Genomic DNA, 22176 nt, shown 5'->3' on the forward strand with positions numbered 1-22176 from the left:
TTTCTCAAGTGAATGTTATGAAGGGGGTTACAAGTGACTATACAGGCTGCTCACATAGCTGGCTGTCAGCAACTCTTAGTTTTCTACTTGCATTTCTGTTTGGAATAACATCAGAAATACAGCAACCCAGGATGATTACATATTCATGGTTGAAGTGAAAGAAAGTTGATGAGGCAATGAGCAAACTGTTCAGTGTGCAACTCAAGGACAAAACATCGTTGGCTGCAAATATATATATATAATTACTTTTTCTTCAGTGAACTTTTTTACAAATGTTTTTGTTATAATCTTAATAGCGAATGCAACATTCAGTCCAAAGAAACCTCTAACAACTTACACGGCTTATGGGTCTTTTGTAAATTCGTGGAGGGGGCTGCTACCTCTGTCCACTTTCCTCTTGAAAGAATGCCACAGTTCCATCCTTAGGTGATTTACCATATTATTGCAATTATTTTTGTAATTGTGGTAAGCATTCTTTCAAGGAGGAGTTGATTTACTGCATTACTGCAATTACAAATTTAAGGGCAGAACTGCAACATTCCTTTGAGCAGATGGTAAATAGAGCAGCATACTCATGGATGAAGGAAAAATGGATCCAATGAGCAAATTGTTCAACAGATTTTACTAAATCAGTTGTATAACACACACACACACACACACACACACACATGCGTGCACATATATATCTGCGTCTATGTCATAAGACCGAAATTTCAAAAGACTGAAAATCAAAATATTGAAAACTACTTCAACCTTGTCTTGCATGGGCACATGGTTTGTCAGTCATTGCCCCTTCTGACCAACTGGTCCATTCTTTTCCCAAAACCATGATGAGAGTTGACTGGGAGGGGCCATTATTTAAACAGTCATCAGAGGTGGGTTGAGGTTTTGCTACTAAGACATACTCCCTATCCCACCTGGTGAAATTAATGCAATGGGCTTTTCACACAGGTCACCTTCTCACTTCCAAAAAAGGCATTCTCTCTAAGCATCCCTGCACTGCCTCAAGTCTTAATAGTTTCCCTAGTCTCCACAGTGTGCAAGTAATCCTTCCCACTGCAGGAAAGGTGAGCAGGCCCCTTCATTCCTGGCTCCCAAGTGCTGAGGTTGTTAACTGAACCAGATTTACAACTGGCCGGGTAGAGACAAAGTGAAGACTAAAATAAAAAAAAAAAAAAAAGGTCTTCCACGTTGGGTCTTTAATGAGGAACATCAGAGTTCTGCATTAAACAAAAGCAGCTCTGTGTTTATTTTTTATTTCATTGGCCTAGGCCAATCAAAAATAAATAAGCATGGAGCTACTTCTGTTTAATGCGAAACATTGCAGTTCCACATTAAACAGAAGTAGCACTGTTTAGCGATTTTTTGATTGGCCCATATGCCGGTATACGGGCCAATCAAAAAAAAAAACAAAGCGGAGGCTGCCCGGGATTTAAACTGGCAGTGCGGGACTCGGGATCAGGCTGCTGATCTCGGGACAGTCCTGCCCAAATATGGACATCTGACAACCCTGCTTGCATCACAATAACAGTCAGGATGCATTGCCTATCACCCCCCCCCCACACACACACACACACATACAGACCTGGCTTCTCAAGTACCAAGGCTGTTAATCGAACTCCAGCCCCCAAGTCACAGTCAGGACTCCATTCCCCTGTGTGGTGCAGCCTGGAATATTAGCTGGAAGGAAATTAAAGGAAAACTCTTAGACAGGCTGATCACGTCTCACCATTACTGCAGGCTGTTACCTGGCATAAAGGAAGATGTTTGGCAGAGCTCGACCCCCTCTTTTCCCTATAGTGATGTTGTAGTGGAATGCATGAGCTCAGAAGGCCTGAACTCCATTTTCTAACTTTCGGGATTGAGTCATGATGGCAGTCTGTTCAGTCTCAATATCTACTTACATTACCTGACTGACTTAAAAAGTAACTTAAACATTTTTCTGCAGTGCCCCTAAACTCCTGCTGCAAAATGTTTTGGTAAGTTGAGGCCATCACATATACTGAGTTCTGTTCCTACCATCCTCTGGATGCCTTTTGTTACTTGTTACTGTAGGCTGCTCGTAAAACAGTTGGTTGTGCATAAAAGGATTCAGACAATACATATTTTGTGTAATTTTTAATAGCAAACTACTGTGTGTAATTTACAGGGCAGTATACTAAAATCTAATTATTCTACCCCTATTGTACTTTGGAAGAGATAAAGGCAGAAATAGCTGTAATCTCTGGAAGAACAAGAAACTTGCCCTAGAAGTGACAACACACTTGACCCCCTCCACCATGAGAACAAAGATGTTAGGAACCCTGACAGATTTCTTTCTGCCAGCAGCTTATAGTAAGGAAAAGACACTGTATGGGGATATACATACTGTGAAGAGCAGGTTTAGGGTTTGCTTGTTTCCCCTTCCCCCTCTTTACTTTACCTTCTAGTGAAGTAAAGGCAGCTTGCCAAGTTCCACTGACTCATCCTCTCACTAGCAATCAAAGAGGGCGTGGCTACTGCGCTCTGACATTGCACTTTTCCTGTTAGGGGTCACCACAGTAGAACAATGGTCTGCAGAATGACTGACAGTGCAGTTTTATGGTGTCAAGTTGCCAGCCCAGCACCTGACCTTCCACAGGAGGCACACAGACACACCTAGGGCCAACTTAGAGTGTCCAATCCACCTGCAGCATGTCTTGGGAATGTGGGAGGAAACTGGAGCACCCAGCGGAAACTCACGTAACCACAGGGAGGACATGCAGACTTCACACAGAAGGCACCCCAGCCAAGAATCAAACCAGAGAGCCCCTTACTGTGAGTCAGCAATGCTAACTGCTGCTCCACCGCAGCCCCTGCTCTGACATTGCACTCTAAATATTAAAAGGCCTTATTACATTGATAAAGTAAGGAGCATATCAGCTATGAAATGAACTGGAGTAAAGTTAAATTCATGTAATACCTACTACTGTTTCTCCCTAACTCATTCCCTGGTGAAAAAAATATACTGAGTGGGTGCTAGTGTAATTCTTTCTTTATAAAATTGTATGACTACCTATCTTCTGTGATTTGATGTTGTTATTTTACTCATTGTGGAGCTTTTCTCCCTGGGCCTACACTGAAAATGGGTTTCTGACCCAGTGGACATTCCCAGTCAACAAATGTCAATAAATAAGTAAATGTAAAAGTAAAATATCAACCCATAGAAATAATTCATTTCCAATTTAAAATGTTCATACTTAACCTACCTGAGATATTTTATAGACTCCAACACTGGGGACAAAGTCCCCTTCCTGTACTGACTTTCAAGCACCACAGGTTTATTTATTTATTTATGTATTTATTTTTTTTGTGGAGCAAGTATGACATGGGGACTGGAAAGCACTCCCCACCAAATCTGCACCATTTGTTTTATAACCACAAGCCACACCCCACCTCATTCAGCCTACTGCTACACAAACCCATAACCAGATCCTTTCCTTTTTAGCTTCAAGGTACAGCCCACCTCACTCTGCCAGTTGCTAACCATCATTACAACCAATCCGATAAGCTTCTACTCAAGTTTGTTAACAGCGGTAACTAAATGAGCTGCCACAAACTACCATTTCCCTAATTCCCTTCCCCTCCATTCCTACACGTTTGTTCTACAAATTCCATTCCCCTCCACTTAAATATGTCTCTACCACAGCAGTACTAATCATTTCAATCTCCTCCACTCTGTTCTGATGCTTTTCTATTTAACAATACTGTTCTTTACCACAACCACTTAACCATACCGTTCTTTACCACATCCATTTAACCACATTGCCCTTTACCAGAGCCATTTAACAATACTGTTCTTTGCCACAACCATTTAACCACACTGTCCTTTACCACATCCATTTAACCACATTGCCCTTTACCAGAGCCATTTAACAATGCTGTTCTTTGCCACAACCATTTAACCACACTGTTCTTTACCACATCCATTTAACCATGCTGTTCTTTCCCACATCCATTTAACCACACTGGCCTTTACCACAGTCCATTTAACCATACTGTTCTTTACCACATCCATTTAACCATACCGTTCTTTCCCACATCCATTTAACCACACCGTCCTTTACCACATCCATTTAACCACACTGTTCTTTACCACATCCATTTAACCATACTGCTCTTTACCACATCCATTTAACCATACTGTCCATTCCCACATCCATTTAACTATACTGTCCTTTCCCACATCCATTTAACCACACTGTCCTATACCACATCCATTTAACCATACTGTCCTTTACCATATCCATTTAACCACACTATCCTTTACCACATCCATTTAACAATACTGTCCTTTACCACATCCATTTAACCACACTGTTCTTTCCCACATCCATTTAACCACACTGTCATTTACCACATCCATTTAACCATACTGTTCTTTACCACATCCATTTAACCATACTGTTCTTTTCCACATCCATTTAACCACACTGTCCTTTACCACATCCATTTAACCACACTGTTCTTTACCACATCCATTTAACCATACTGTTCTTTCCCACATCCATTTAACCACACTGTTCTTTCCCACATCCATTTAACCATACTGTTCTTTACCACATCCATTTAACCATACTGTCCTTTACCACATCCATTTAACCATACTGTTCTTTACCACATCCATTTAACCATACTGTTCTTTACCACATCCATTTAACCACACTGTTCTTTACCACATCCATTTAACCATACTGTCCTTTACCACATCCATTTAACCACACTGTCCTTTACCACATCCATTTAACCATACTGTTCTTTACCACATCCATTTAACCACACTGTTCTTTACCACATCCATTTAACCATACTGTTCTTTACCACATCCATTTAACCATACTGTTCTTTTCCACATCCATTTAACCACACTGTCCTTTACCACATCCATTTAACCACACTGTTCTTTACCACATCCATTTAACCATACTGTTCTTTCCCACATCCATTTAACCACACTGTTCTTTCCCACATCCATTTAACCATACTGTTCTTTACCAGAGCCATTTAACCATACTGTCCTTTACCACAGTCCATTTAACCATACTGTTCTTTACCACATCCATTTAACCATACCATTCTTTCCCACATCCATTTAACCACACCGTCCTTTACCACATCCATTTAACCATACTGTCCTTTTCCACATCCATTTAACCACACCGTCCTTTACCACATCCATTTAACCATACTGTTCTTTACAACATCCATTTAACAATACCATTCTTTCCCACATCCATTTAACCACACTGTCCTTTACCACATCCATTTAACCATACTGTCCTTTTCCACATCCATTTAACCACACCGTCCTTTACCACATCCATTTAACAATACTGTCCTTTCCCACATCCATTTAACCATACTGTTCTTTACAACATCCATTTAACCACACTGTTCTTTACCAGGGCCATTTAACCATACTGTTCTTTACCACATCCATTTAACCATTTAACCATACTGTCCTCTACCACATCCATTTAACCACACTGTTCTTTCCCACATCCATTTAACAATACTGTCCTTTACCACATCCATTTAACCACACTGTCCTTTACCACATCCATTTAACCACACTGTTCTTTCCCACATCCATTTAACCACACTGTCCTTTACCACATCCATTTAACCATACTGTTCTTTACCACATCCATTTAACCATACTGTTCTTTTCCACATCCATTTAACCACACTGTCCTTTACCACATCCATTTAACCATACTGTTCTTTACCAGAGCCATTTAATCATACTGTTCTTTACCACATCCATTTAACCACACTGCTCTTTACCAGAGCCATTTAACCATACTGCTCTTTACCACATCCATTTAACCATACTGTTCTTTCCCACATCCATTTAACCATACTGTCCTTTACCACATCCATTTAACCACACTGTCCTTTACCACATCCATTTAACCATACTGTCCTTTACCACATCCATTTAACCACACTGTCCTTTACCACATCCATTTAACCACACTGTTCTTTACCACATCCATTTAACCATACTGTTCTTTCCCACATCCATTTAACCACACTGTTCTTTCCCACATCCATTTAACCATACTGTCCTTTACCACAGTCCATTTAACCACACTGTTCTTTCCCACATCCATTTAACCACACTGTTCTTTACCACATCCATTTAACCATACTGTTCTTTCCCACATCCATTTAACCACACTGTTCTTTCCCACATCCATTTAACCATACTGTCCTTTACCACATCCATTTAACCACACTGTTCTTTCCCACATCCATTTAACCACACTATCCTTTACCACATCCATTTAACCATACTGTTCTTTACCACATCCATTTAACCATACTGTTCTTTTCCACATCCATTTAACCACACTGTCCTTTACCACATCCATTTAACCACACTGTCCTTTACCACATCCATTTAACAATACTGTTCCTTTCCACATCCATTTAACCACACTGTCCTTTACCACATCCATTTAACAATACTGTTCCTTTCCACATCCATTTAACCACACTGTCCTTTACCACATCCATTTAACCACACTGTTCTTTACCACATCCATTTAACCATACTGTTCTTTCCCACATCCATTTAACCACACTGTTCTTTCCCACATCCATTTAACCATACTGTCCTTTACCACAGTCCATTTAACCACACTGTTCTTTACCACAGTCCATTTAACCATACTGTCCTTTCCCACATCCACTTAACCATACTGTTCTTTCCCACATCCATTTAACCACACCGTCCTCTACCACATCCATTTAACCACACTGTTCTTTCCCATATCCATTTAACAATACTGTTCTTTCCCACATCCATTTAACCACACTGTTCTTTACCAGGGCCATTAAACCATGCTGTTCTTTACCACATCCATTTAACCATGCTGTTCTTTACCAGAGCCATTTAACCATACTGTTCTTTACCACATCCAATTAACCATATTGTTCTTTCCCACATCCATTTAACAATACTGTTCTTTCCCACATCCATTTAACAATACTGTTCTTTACCGCATCCATTTAACCATACTGTTCTTTACCACATCCCCACACTGTCCTTTACCACATCCATTTAACTACACTGTTCTTTCCCACATCCATTTAACAATACTGTTCTTTCCCACATCCATTTAACCATACTGTTCTTTACCACATCCATTTAACCATACTGTTCTTTCCCTCATCCATTTAACCATACTGTTCTTTACCACATCCATTTAACCACACTGTTCTTCACCAGGGCCATTTAACCATACTGTTCTTTACCACATCCATTTAACCATACTGTTCTTTGCCAAAGCCATTTAATAATACTGTTCTTTACCACATCCATTTAACCAAACTGTTCTTTCCCACATCCATTTAACCACACTGTCCTTTCCCACATCCATTTAACCACACTGTCCTTTATCACATCCATTTAACCATGCTGTTCTTTCCCACATCCATTTAACCATGCTGTTCTTTCCCACATCCATTTAACAATACTGTTCTTTACCACATCCATTTAACCATACTGTTCTTTACCACATCCATTTAACCACACTGTTCTTTCCCACATCCATTTAACAATACTGTTCTTTCCCACATCCATTTAACAATATTGTTCTTTACCACATCCATTTAACCACACTGTTCTTTACCACATCCATTTAACCATACTGTTCTTTACCACATCCATTTAACCACACTGTTCTTTCCCACATCCATTTAACCATACTGTCCTTTACCACATCCATTTAACCATACTGTTCTTTCCCTCATCCATTTAACCATACTGTTCTTTCCCTCATCCATTTAACCATACTGTTCTTTACCACATCCATTTAACCACACCGTCCTTTACCACATCCATTTAACCACACTGTTCTTTACCACATCCATTTAACCATACTGTTCTATCCAATTAACCATACTGTCCTGTACCATATCCATTTAACCATACTGTCCTTTACCAGAGCCATTTAACCATACTGTTCTTTACCAGAGCCATTTAACCATACTGTCCTTTACCACATCCATTTAACCATACTGTTCTTTACCACATCCATTTAACCACACTGTTCTTTCCCACATCCATTTAACCACACTGTTCTTTACCACATCCATTTAACCACACTGTTCTTTCCCACATCCATTTAACCATACTGTTCTTTACCACATCCATTTAACCACACTGTTCTTTCCCACATCCATTTAACAATATTGTTCTTTACCACATCCATTTAACCATACTGTTCTTTACCACATCCATTTAACCACACTGTTCTTTCCCACATCCATTTAACAATACTGTTCTTTCCCACATCCATTTAACAATATTGTTCTTTACCACATCCATTTAACCATACTGTTCTTTACCACATCCATTTAACCACACTGTTCTTTACCACATCCATTTAACCATACTGTTCTTTCCCACATCCATTTAACCATACTGTTCTTTACCACATCCATTTAACCACACTGTTCTTTCCCACATCCATTTAACCACACTGTTCTTTCCCACATCCATTTAACAATACTGTTCTTTCCCACATCCATTTAACAATATTGTTCTTTACCACATCCATTTAACCACACTGTTCTTTACCACATCCATTTAACCACACTGTTCTTTCCCACATCCATTTAACAATACTGTTCTTTACCACATCCATTTAACCATACTGTTCTTTACCACATCCATTTAACCACACTGTTCTTTCCCACATCCATTTAACCATACTGTTCTTTACCACATCCATTTAACAATACTGTTCTTTACCACATCCATTTAACCACACTGTTCTTTCCCACATCCATTTAACAATACTGTTCTTTCCCACATCCATTTAACAATATTGTTCTTTACCACATCCATTTAACCACACTGTCCTTTCCCACATCCATTTAACCACACTGTCCTTTATCACATCCATTTAACCATGCTGTTCTTTCCCACATCCATTTAACCATGCTGTTCTTTCCCACATCCATTTAACAATACTGTTCTTTACCACATCCATTTAACCATACTGTTCTTTACCACATCCATTTAACCACACTGTTCTTTCCCACATCCATTTAACAATACTGTTCTTTCCCACATCCATTTAACAATATTGTTCTTTACCACATCCATTTAACCACACTGTTCTTTACCACATCCATTTAACCACACTGTTCTTTCCCACATCCATTTAACAATATTGTTCTTTACCACATCCATTTAACCATACTGTTCTTTACCACATCCATTTAACCACACTGTTCTTTCTTTATCACATCCATTTAACCATACTGTTCTTTACCACATCCATTTAACCACACTGTTCTTTACCACATCCATTTAACCACACTGTTCTTTCCCACATCCATTTAACAATATTGTTCTTTACCACATCCATTTAACCATACTGTTCTTTACCACATCCATTTAACCACACTGTTCTTTCCCACATCCATTTAACAATACTGTTCTTTCCCACATCCATTTAACCATACTGTTCTTTACCACATCCATTTAACCACACTGTTCTTTCCCACATCCATTTAACAATACTGTTCTTTACCACATCCATTTAACCATACTGTTCTTTACCACATCCATTTAACCACACTGTTCTTTCCCACATCCATTTAACAATATTGTTCTTTACCACATCCATTTAACAATATTGTTCTTTACCACATCCATTTAACCATACTGTTCTTTACCACATCCATTTAACCATACTGTTCTTTACCACATCCATTTAACCACACTGTTCTTTACCACATCCATTTAACCATACTGTTCTTTACCACATCCATTTAACCATACTGTCCTTTACCACATCCATTTAACCATACTGTCCTTTACCACATCCATTTAACAATACTGTTCTTTCCCACATCCATTTAACAATATTGTTCTTTACCACATCAATTTAACCATACTGTTCTTTACCACACCCATTTAACCATACTGTTCTTTACCACATCCATTTAACCACACTGTTCTTTATCACATCCATTTAACCATACTGTTCTTTACCACATCCATTTAACCATACTGTCCTTTACCACATCCATTTAACCACACTGTTCTTTACCACATCCATTTAACCATACTGTCCTTTACCACATCCATTTAACCATACTGTTCTTTACCACATCCATTTAACCACACTGTTCTTTACCACATCCATTTAACCATACTGTTCTTTACCACATCCATTTAACCATACTGTTCTTTACCACATCCATTTAACCACACTGTTCTTTACCACATCCATTTAACCACAATGTTCTTTACCACATCCATTTAACCACACTGTTCTTTACCACATCCATTTAACCATACTGTTCTTTACCACATCCATTTAACCACACTGTTCTTTACCACATCCATTTAACCATACTGTTCTTTACCACATCCATTTAACCACACTGTTCTTTACCACATCCATTTAACCATACTGTTCTTTACCACATCCATTTAACCATACTGTTCTTTACCACATCCATTTAACCATACTGTTCTTTACCACATCCATTTAACCATACTGTTCTTTACCACATCCATTTAACCACACTGTTCTTTACCACATCCATTTAACCACACTGTTCTTTCCCACATCCATTTAACAATACTGTTCTTTCCCACATCCATTTAACAATATTGTTCTTTACCACATCCATTTAACCATACTGTTCTTTACCACATCCATTTAACCACACTGTTCTTTACCACATCCATTTAACCATACTGTCCTTTATCACATCCATTTAACCATACTGTTCTTTACCACATCCATTTAACCACACTGTTCTTTCCCACATCCATTTAACCACACTGTTCTTTCCCACATCCATTTAACAATATTGTTCTTTACCACATCCATTTAACCATACTGTTCTTTACCACATCCATTTAACCACACTGTTCTTTCCCACATCCATTTAACAATACTGTTCTTTCCCACATCCATTTAACAATATTGTTCTTTACCACATCCATTTAACCATACTGTTCTTTACCACATCCATTTAACCACACTGTTCTTTCCCACATCCATTTAACCACACTGTTCTTTACCACATCCATTTAACCACACTGTTCTTTCCCACATCCATTTAACCATACTGTTCTTTCCCACATCCATTTAACCACACTGTTCTTTCCCTAAAATACTGCTGTATATACTGAATGAGCTTAGTATGGCTGTGGGAGTTATGTATTCCCTTAACCCAAAGCAAAACAGAGCCACTAAAAGACTTGTGTATATGTTACATGTATATGGCTCACTTGTCCTGCATTCCAGCCATCAACAGACATTACTGCATTGTTATTATAATGTGACTATTACAAAATACCATGTTTTAACCTTAAAATGTACTCATAATATTATTCTAATTTGCATAATCCTACTGATACTACAAACAATAGGCACACAGTTAAATACAGACCTAGTCAGTATTCCACACAATGCAAACAGTAACTTAAATCCCACTTTCCCCATAAATGCTCATGAGTTTTCAACAAAAACCAAAGAACTACTCTTACTGTATATAAACATAACACAATACAAAGAGTGGCATCTCTGAATTGGATCTACTTTGAAATGCCGACGCCCATATGATCAATGGTCATGTACCCCAGACAAAAATAGGGAAACTTGAAAAACTCAAACGTCGACTTTTTTCCAGAATTAACACTTGCCCAAATGTAAACAAAACTCACCCTGAAGTAAGTAAAACCCACCTAGGTGGGGGGCTGCACCCCCTACACACTTCCAGCTATATACCAACTCCGGGATCACACTACAGTGGAGAAAAGGGCGTGTCATGTTGGGAAAGTGTTTACTTTTCCTTGGAAAAGGTCAACGGTCAGGTTTTTCAAGTTTCACTATTTTCATCTCGGGTATATGACCATCGATCATATGGGCATCGGGATTTCAAAGTAGATCCCTCTGCATCACCCCCCCCCCATGCTTTGTCACTATCTTTCATTTAATACAGTGTGATGTTTTTTACTGAATACCACCCATAAAGTATACACATACTGGCAACATTGTATAAATAATTTATTCAAAAGTTAATATACAAAGCTTAAAAGAAATAACAACAAACTACAAATGAAATAAACTAATCTTGGCTGAGGGTAATGCGCTAGATCAAAAGAGCAAAGGATTCTTCCTTTCTGTGCTCTACAGCTTTCTATTGTTCCCGTTTTTTGTAGCTATTTTGCAGTTTTCCCCCAAAGCTGGAACGGTCACTAGTTTACAATAATATTTTTTGGTCATCTTCATCTTAAATATGACTGTTTAAAATCAATTAAGCCTGGCTTTGTTGAAATACTCTTTTCTTGTTTTGGAAGGAATAAAGAAACAAGTTCATCTAAGCATTTTTGATTTGTATTCTGTAAGATACTCAGTGGTACAGGAATAAAGTATACAGAAATGGCAGTACAACCCATTCATACTTAAATGACTACTCTGAATTCCCATTTTGGATAAAAAGTATTTTAACTTTTTTGAAATTTTAAGTGATTCAGTTATCCTAAATTAATAGGCCAGGACAGTGATCAAACTTTTAAAATGGCAGACAAATTAAATATTATGGTTCAACACTTATTTCAATATTTTAATATAAACTTTCAAGATTCCCCAAATAAAACAGGACAATCAGTTGAATTTCTTCATAGACTGTTGCTAAGTTAATGACCTGGGCGGAGGGGGGGGGAGGCTTTCTAAGCCTAGCCAAGAATTCCCAAAAGAATAATGATGTCTTGTATCCAAATAGGACATTGAGAGCCAGGCATTTATACGCTACCTCTGTCCATAAGGCACATGGGTGGCAGGCCCAGTGTACATTTTTTACTCCCATTCACTAGGTTGCAGTTAAACTGGATAATACACAAACTCAGCTTAATATGGATGGGAAACTTTTTTATTCCTTGAAGGTGGAAACACCGAAGTGCTAGAATAAATAGTTTTGCTTGACTATTTGGCCCTTTTTTTGCCACAGTCGGTGGTTTCTTCTTTTTGGGTCAGAGTTGTTTGTTGTAATATATTTGTAAGGAGAAGGGAGTGTGTCGGTGCATAATATGGATGGGAAGCCTGTTTCATAGCAAGGGCAGTCTTTGGGACACATATCTGTCTCTCCACCATGTTCTGTTTAAGTCAGACAAAATTCAGGTCCCTAGACCTTGTATTTCTGGTACTCTGTGACTTACGAATATACAAGAGATTTATGAGTGTGGGGTTTGCAGATGCCTTGTAAGCCAGGCATAGATTTTCCCTCAGCAATCAACAAGAGTGAGTAGAGGGAAATTGGTTTAAGGTGCTCTGCATAAGGCAGGTTTGTTACACCTTCTATTCTTTTTGTAAGGAACCTGTGAAGACACTCTAGTTGCTGCATATGCCTGGTCAGGTACATACTCTATGATTGGTCTGATAAGAGTGGAGTGCAGTGGGATAATGACCTCTTTGAACCTAGATGCCATGGCCTTACTTATAAGCTAACAACACAAAAGGAGTTCCTCACCACTGTGGCCATGTGGCGTTCAAAGATAAGGCCACTGTCTATGTGTGTGTGTACCCAGATCCCTGACCACTGGATTGACACTTAGGGGCATATTATCAACATGATAATTAGCTGAGATTGTTGACTTCCCAAAGGGTACAATTATGCATTTCTTAGCACTGAGTTTAAGACCATGGCTTTGGCACCATTTGATAGGCAGTTAATTTTCAAAATTAGTCAGCTATAAACCTTCAGCATTTGCTTCTATTTCAGAGAAATAGATGCCAAAAAGAAGCAGGCCCAGTACTGAGCCCTGAGGACTCTGTGAGGGACTAGCCTCTTGCTGGAGGTGGCCTCATCTATTTTGACCTCCTAGGTCCTATCAGTGAGCCAACTGGCTATCCAGTGCATAATAAAATGGTTTATACCTAAATTAGTGACCTTTTCTATATTGCCTGAGTGGGGTATTGTACCAAAAGCCTTGGCCAGGTTGAGGTAAGCTGTGTGCACAGTCTTACCTTCATCCAATGCTTTGGTAACCCTCTCAAAAAGTCCACCAGATTTAACAAAGCCGAACTCTGATGGGTCCAGCATTTGTAGGTTACCTATGTCCTCATTTATCATGCCCTTGATGACTCTTCCCATGGCCTTACAGATGAGGCTGGTAAGACCTATGGGCCTGTTGTTACCTGGATCAGTGGTTTGACCTCCTTTGTGCAGAGGAATGACTGCAGCCATCTTCCATTCCTGGGCAGCTGGCGTTTTTGAGGACTAACTGCCACCCTCCTAACTATGACACGTACTGGTCTTCTTCATTTGTTGAACAGGACTGACTGTCCTGTAAAGACATTTAAACGTCAGTGAGTACTACAATTTTCATTTATCTCAGCCCTGAGATTTACTTCTTTCTGACCCTTGTTAATATGCCTTGAGAATAGCATGGAGGCTTAACTATGCCTACACATTACTGAAGTCTCCTGATACAAATCTCTTAATAGGCAAAACATTTTCATTCTGACTTGTGGTGTGGGTCTTGAGTCAGCAAAGTGACCATTGTCATATGTGTTTATGAGTTCCAAGTAATGGTGTACAACCACTGATATGCTGGCTTGTTTAAACAGTCAACATCCTCTATAAACACCTAAAATGATAGACGAATGTTGATGCCTATTCCTACCAACTACAGAGTAATAAGTGTTTCTTGGAAATTGTTTGACTCATACGAATATTGCAATTAATTTTACATATCATCTTACCTGAGAAATAATATGTTAACCAGATCAGTTGCAATAGGTTCATAGGTAAGTTCGAGGCTAACTGCCCTTGAGAGCCCCTCATGAAGAATAAAATCCTGTACCTCTTGGTGAGGTAAATACCTTCACCATTATGCCAACCCCAAACTACCTGGGCCCCCTGTATGTCGCTGAAGGGGGTGTGGCTTTCTTGCTAAGCATTAGGAGGTTAAGTGTCAATTGCATAGCTCTTGTGGTAGGTACAGAACACGTCTCCCATGTATGTACGTCTAATCTTCACTCACTGTCTTCCTTCTATGTAATATAGAAGGCTATCGACCATTTTAACACCTACCACCTACATTCCTCTTTGAATCTGATTGCTGATAATAATGGATGTTGTGTTCACATTAAAAAGCAAGGTGCTGCCTTTGCCTTTGTGTCCTGCATACAAATGGAAGTTGTTTTGTTTTCTTTGTCAGTGAAAATGCTACTCATTATTGAAAAACATGGAAAAAGTATAATCATCAGGTCTGATTTATTTTAGAGGCGAGAGAGATTTTGTTGAAGTAACTTTGTTTTAATTTTAGAAATATCAGTATTAGATTATGGTACCACTGGTACACTATATCATGACCTATACCATTTTATAAGGTTTGTCATTTTCCTGAATTCAGTCATTTTTTTTAACTCTATACAGGCTTTACAATAATGATCAACAGTCTCATATGACTTTGAAACAAAGTGCTTTTGCCAAGAAAAGTACTTCATGTATTCCTTGTCATCCTTATCCAGTTTCTCAAGATATTTGGCCAGCTGTTCTGCTGTGTTGAAGTCCTCTACATGAATAAAACTGTCTGGTGGAATGAACTTTTCATAGTTTTCTCTAGAAGGACCAAGAACTACAGGGACTGTGCCAGAAAGAAATGCATTTCTCCACAGCTTTTCAGTGATATAGTCAGTGTGAACAGAATTTTCAAATGCAAGGTAGAATTTATACTGAGAAATGGTTGTGTGAAGTGAGGCCTTATCAAGTGGTCGATGGTTCTTTCCATATATATCAATATTGATATATTTTCTTAACTCGTTATAGTACTGAACTCTTCTGAAATGTGGTAACCAGTTGCTAACAGTCCAGACAACCAGTTTGTTCTCCTTAGGAATAGAATAATTCTGCAGGTCTTTTGTCATTTGTAGAGACCCATAGGGAACAAAAATGTCAGAATCTTTCCTGTAACACATGGTTAAATTAAACACGTTGTTCAAATGCTCCAGGCCTCCAGTATTACTTGGAGACTCCATGTTAAACCAGACCCACATCTGGTGTAATGGGCGGTCTCCCTGAGGAAGCTGTTCCTTGCTGATATAAACATCCCAGTGGAAAATAATCACAGCATCTGATACTGAGTATGCATTCATATCATCAGTAAAGTTACAACCAGTGATGTTATACAACTTCATGCATGTGTCACATTTCATTTAAAGTCTCTGCAGGTTTCCATAACAGTATTGTCAGTTCTTTCTCATTTTTCAGACACTTGTCTGCCAGTGGCTGTTTTGATATTCTGTTTATATTTAGTTGTTGTTTATAGAGTGCTAATTGTGTGGTTCCATTTATTTTTAAATATAGGAAAATGAATGCTGACATCATAAACTGAAGAAGAATGAAAAATAATACTCTGAAATTCATCTTGGTTTACTGTATTCCTAAAAAAGGAAAGAAAAGCTAGTTATTCGCAGATGTCAAACATATTATTTTGAGGTTAGACTATATATTTTACAAATGTAAACATAAACTATATATTTTCTGTGGGAACTCGCCACATCTCTCTCCCTTTTTTTTTGCTGTATGCAAAATCATATCCTGTTTGCCCATAAAATATTTCCTTCTTTGTCAACAGACATTTCCTGACAAACTGTGACTGATTATGCTCCGATTACTGCATTGATGTGAGACAGTTTATACTGAACAGGTTGAAGAAAGGTTGTAATTCCTAATACACTGCATCATCCCTACCCCTGGAAAAGCACTACCCACTTAATCTATTGTATATTATTTTGTTTTTTTCTCTTAGTCATTTATTTGTATTACTTGCTGCTGTCTTTATAACTACATTATCTGTAAGCTACCATTTTTTCATATAAGACTTACAAATGTAACAGAAAGAAAGAATATATGAGCATTTAAAATATAAGACAAGAAAGCATGACTATCTGATTAAGTCATTGCCTGACCTTTCTATATCTATTCCCACAGTAAAGCACAAATAGAAATTGTCAGCCACACAAAACTTCTCAGAGTAGCTATAGATGAACATCTAAAAGTTGATATCTACCTGCAACAAAACAGTCAAAAAACTAATCAAAAAATTGGAATGCTGTATAGGCACAAACAATTCCCTATCCCCTCCATAAAACAAACCCTTGCTTCCACTTACCTACTGACTTCTCTAATGTATGTCGCCCCTCTACTTACCAACCTTCAAGCCACTCTAAAAGCCAAGCTTAAAACATGTTATAATAAAATTGCAATATTCGCAACAAATTCCAAAAATTTCTCCCATTACTGTACTGCTCTTCAATCTCCAAAATGGCTAGAATTACCAAACTACCTCAACTATCTGCAACTTACAACTGTTCACAAACTCATCACCTCATCTTTAAACCTTCTGATTATTCTGTCCATAGTTCTATCTTCACCTTCTACCTCCCTAACAGGCCCCTTAGACCTGAGAATCAACAACTTCTAGGGGTTCATAAGCCAAACCGGCCTCCCCGCCAACTTCTCTTCTTTCACTCTAAACCCAAAAATTGGAGTGCTCTACCATTATCTATTAGAACAACCCAAAATCTTGCCCGTTTCAAAACTTCTCTACACACATACCTATATTCAATCTGGAACTGTACTTGCACTCAGCGTCCTTGAATACCTGCTACAAATTGTACATTTTCCCCCTACTGTGCCTGCCTAAAATTCTTCCATGCTCTGTAACTGCTATTTGTCTGGCTACTGAATTGATAACTGGTTTTTAACTTTGTAATCTAATTGGTTTGAAAATTGTATACTACCATTGTATAGAATTCTGCTTTCTATTGCACTGAATTGCTAACCACTTTTTAAACTTTGTAATCTAATTTGTTTATTAATTTTATCTTACCATTGTATATAATTTATTGTACTGAGGAGCTTTCCTCCCCGGGCCTCCACTGAAAAAGGTTCTGTATGGCCCAGTGGACTTTCCCGGTTAACAAACTGCAAATAAATAAATAAATAACTGTCATATGTTGCAGATTTAAATCCAGCCCTACCCTGCAGTTCTTCACTTTCACTTAGAAGAAGGAAACCAGGAACCACACAAGACTTCGAAGAAGCAAATCACACCACCAACCTGGTAAGAAATCGCACTGGATACACAGTGAGCTGCCTACTTAATACATTAGGCCGTGGCTATAATTTGGCTCCTAGAAAACAACAAAGTGTAATGGCCTTTCATCTTCTTTTTGTGAATGATTTAAAACTGTATAGTTCATCAGATGAGGAACTGAAAGCACAACTGCAGGTGGTTAAAACATTTTCAGATGATATAAGAATGTCATTTGGACTTGATAAAATGTGCAAAAGCAACCTTTACAGCAGGAAACCTGCCGCACCAAGGAAACATCAGTTTGGGACAGGAATGTGATATTAAAAACTTGAGCAAGAGGGATTGTTTAGATATTTGGCAAATAATGAAGGATCAGCAATAAAATATGAACAAATGTGAATAAACTCAGTAAGGAATATTTTAGAAGACTTTAAATTAATCCTGAAAACAGCGCTGACATCTAGGAACAAAATTCAAGCTATAGACCAATCTGCTCTTCCTGTTCTAACTTACAGTTTTGGAGTGAATGACTGGCTCCAAAAGGTATTGGATAGATTAGAGAGGAAAACAAGAAGGATGCTTCATGCTCATCAGATGATGTATAAAAAAATCACTGCATACCTAGATTATATATTCCCCGTTCCAAAGGAGGTATAAACCTCCTTGAAATTGACTGCATGTATAGATCTGCAATCATTGGACTGCACCTATATCTGTTGACCTCACAACACCCAAACATAGTGAAAGTTTTGAAACATGAGGAGAATAAATCTAAGATGACTTCCCTTCTTAGTCTAGCAGAAGCATATCAATGTCAAGCAGGAATGGAAATCAAACCAGAAGGAGATAAAAATCTGACAGCAACTGAATGTGCCCAAAAAACAAAAGGAAGAATATAAGGTGAAGGATCAGATGAGAAGGCAACAAATGTGGAAAATGCATAAATATAGTTGCAAGTATAGAAAACTTCTGGTAGAACCTCATGTTGATCAGGATCAAACGCATGGTTAAGGATAGGCAAATTCAAACCAAGAGATGAAAGGTTAATATTGACAGCCCAAGATAGTGGACTACATACACGTTGGTTTACAAAGTCCATTGAACATGTGGGAGAAACAGACAAATGTAGGTTTTGTAAAACGGAATTGTAAACAGTTGCAGACCTCATTATTGGTTGTGACATACTAATGGCAGAAGGACTGTATACTGAAAGGCATAATAATTTGGCAAGACTGTTGCACTGGGGATTGTGCAAACAATATAATATTGAAGTAGCTGAAAAACAATGGAAACAGGAGCCACAAAACATCATAGAAAATGATGAAGTCTACATCACATGGGATCACCCATTACCAACAGTTCAAAAGATAGATGCGAGAAAACCAGATATAGAGGTCCATGAAAAGAAGACAAAACTAGCATTGATCGTTGAAATGGATACATCCACTGACTACAGTGTTTTGCGTACAGAGAGACACAAAGTCATAAAATAATAAGATTTTCAGGCAAAAACAAGAACAATGTGGAAGAAAGATACCCAGATAGTTCCAATAGTAGTAGGAGCAATGGGTCTCAGAACTACAAATGTCAAACCCAGAGCTGTTGGACATGCTCCACTTAAAGAAGTCCAAATCCATCCGAGCTACACGCTCTAGGGATGTAAACCTTGTCACCACAATAAACAGAATATGCTGGAGGGATAGATTCCTATCCCAGAGACTTCCCATACTCTGGAACAAACTATCTATCTATATCAAACAAAGCTACTCATTAGCACTCTTCAAGAAAAACCTTGATGACTTGATGGGAGATATGAAATTCACACCGGGGATCACTTCTGTGGCTCTGCTTGACAGGAGCACAGGAAAATAATTTTCTTGGGTGGCAAAAGCCAGGGTACCATTTGACTAGGCTTATATAGGCCCTAGGACCAATAGCCTAGTACCTACCTATGAACTTATGAACTGGTGGTCAAGAACACCACATACACAAAAGCCATTGATATACCCAACCTGCTGGCAGAAAGGTGCAGTGAATACTTCACCCCTCTGCCCCCATCAGTAAATTATGACATCCCCAGCACTTGACACCCTCCCCTTATCTCTAGAGAGCAAGTCATCACTACCTTCTCAAAGGCAAAAAGGGTATCTCATCCAGGGACAAGGAGGTCATAACATCCCAGGATGCACCCTACATGAACTCAGACAAGAACCTGCAGCACTATTAGGCACCATATTCAGCAAAAGCCTGAGTACCGGCTCCATCCCAGCTAAATTATAGACCCATCAGCCTAACTAGCCTGATCTGCAAGGCCATGGAATGGATTATCATGGACCTCATTAACAAAGACATTGGCAACCTCCAAACACTTGATCCCACACAGTTTGGCTTTGTCAAGGGAAGATCATGCCTGTTAAACTTGATCGACTTTTTTCAGACAGTCACCAAAACTATGGATGAGGGGAAGACAATGCACACCACCTACCTTGACTTGGCCAAAGACTTTGATACTATTCCCCACTTGAGTATAATAGATAAACTCTCTCAACTAGACATCAATCTGTATGTTACCAGATGGGTAGCAAACTGACTCACTGATAGAACCCACCTCAAGCAGTCGAACCGTAATGAGCAGTGTACCCCAGGGATTAGTCTTGGAATATACTTTCCAGAGGTGCAGGCCAAAACCAATGGACTATGGCTGACCAGGTTTGCAGACAACTGCAAGCTGGGCCCTGTCATCAATTCCCCTAGTGATGTGGATATCCTCCAAGATGGTCTCACTCAAACAAATGACTGGTGCCAGAAACATGGCCTAAAACTGAATTGCATAAAATGCATTATCATCCCCTCTGGGAAGAGTGATATCCCCACAAATAATCACATTAATAACAAGGTCCTAAGCATGCAATCCATCATGAGGGACTTGGACACCCATGTTGTTAGCAAACTGACTTTTGACCACCATATTGTTTCTGTTGTAAGGAAAGCTTTCTACCTGACCCACCTTATTAGTAAGGGTATCTAACTAGGGACAAGGTGGTCATAACATCCCTGTATTCTTCCCTTATTAGACCCATTATAGAGTACGATGCCCCTTTTGGCATGTACCTCACAAAGCACATAAAGCAGCTGGAGAGACCACAGATGCTTCTCACCAGGAGACTCCAGGCCCTCAAACATCTACCCTACACAGATAGGCTAAAGGCCCTGTCCCTCTACTCAGTCTCATACAGACTCCTCAGAGGTCACCTCTGTGTGACAAAAGTGTGTTTTTGTAATTATACTCCTTTGGAAAAAGAGTTGATATTTTTATTCATCAATGTATAATTATATCTATCTGTGTACGAAAGGTTCCCTATTATATCAGCGAATGCTTAAAATAGCGAACACTGTTTTATTGAACAGTTTAAATCAAAACCATGAAATCCCGAACACACGGAACAGTGATTTGTTTTCCCAGGGCAAAATCACTGGGCCGTTTTTGGGAGCAAAATCACTGTTCCATGTGTTCGGCATTTTGCTGTTTTGATTTTTACTGGTCGATTATATAGCGTTTGCTATTTTAAGCATTCGCTGTTATAATATAGACCCATATGAAATGGCTTTATAGATGTTGAAGTATTTTAATTGGCATTTAAGTCTTTAAGGTGAAGCAAATTTAAATGGAAGAAAATATTATTGGTTCTTGTAGAACATATGATTTTATGTGTGTCTAATTTAAACTGAGGTATATGAGTTTTTATAAGATTCTGATGACGTCTAAGTTATACCGTGACAAAAGTGCTCAATTTAATTTCATTAAACATTCTTTTTCATACTCATTATGTGACCAGTCCAATTTCTTACCAGGATAGTGGTGTATTTTCACTTAGAAGAAGGGACAGATTCCAAACAATTTATGATGTGGACAAGACACTGTACCAAACTCCCAACCAGACTCTAAACAAAAAGAATTTTAAGAAATGGCTTGCATACCTCATTTAGCCAACAAGCCCCATGATCTGGTATAGATTACATCTAAATATCTAATACCTGTGTACTAATGGGTCCTAGTCTGAATATCGAAAGTA

At 38.6% G+C, this 22176-nt stretch overlaps 1 protein-coding gene across 1 annotated transcript; it reads right to left on the reverse strand.

Moving 5' to 3' along the window:
• Nucleotides 1-14124: 14124 nt before the first annotated feature.
• Nucleotides 14125-16444, reverse strand: LOC122790944 (4-galactosyl-N-acetylglucosaminide 3-alpha-L-fucosyltransferase FUT5-like). The gene has a single exon (XM_044058648.1). It carries the CDS (start codon nt 16215-16217, stop codon nt 15369-15371), a length of 849 nt encoding a protein of 282 aa, XP_043914583.1. The 5' UTR covers nt 16218-16444; the 3' UTR covers nt 14125-15368.
• Between the last annotated feature and the right edge of the window lie 5732 nt (nt 16445-22176).

Source organism: Protopterus annectens, chromosome 16.part0 (genome assembly GCF_019279795.1).
Source record: "Protopterus annectens isolate FY-2018-M chromosome 16.part0, PAN1.0, whole genome shotgun sequence".
Lineage (NCBI taxonomy): Eukaryota > Metazoa > Chordata > Ceratodontiformes > Protopteridae > Protopterus > Protopterus annectens.

Excerpts from the sequence above, each read along its gene's own strand:
- LOC122790944 (XM_044058648.1), bottom strand. The coding sequence starts at position 16,217 with ATGAAATGTGACACATGCATGAAGTTGTATAACATCACTGGTTGTAAC.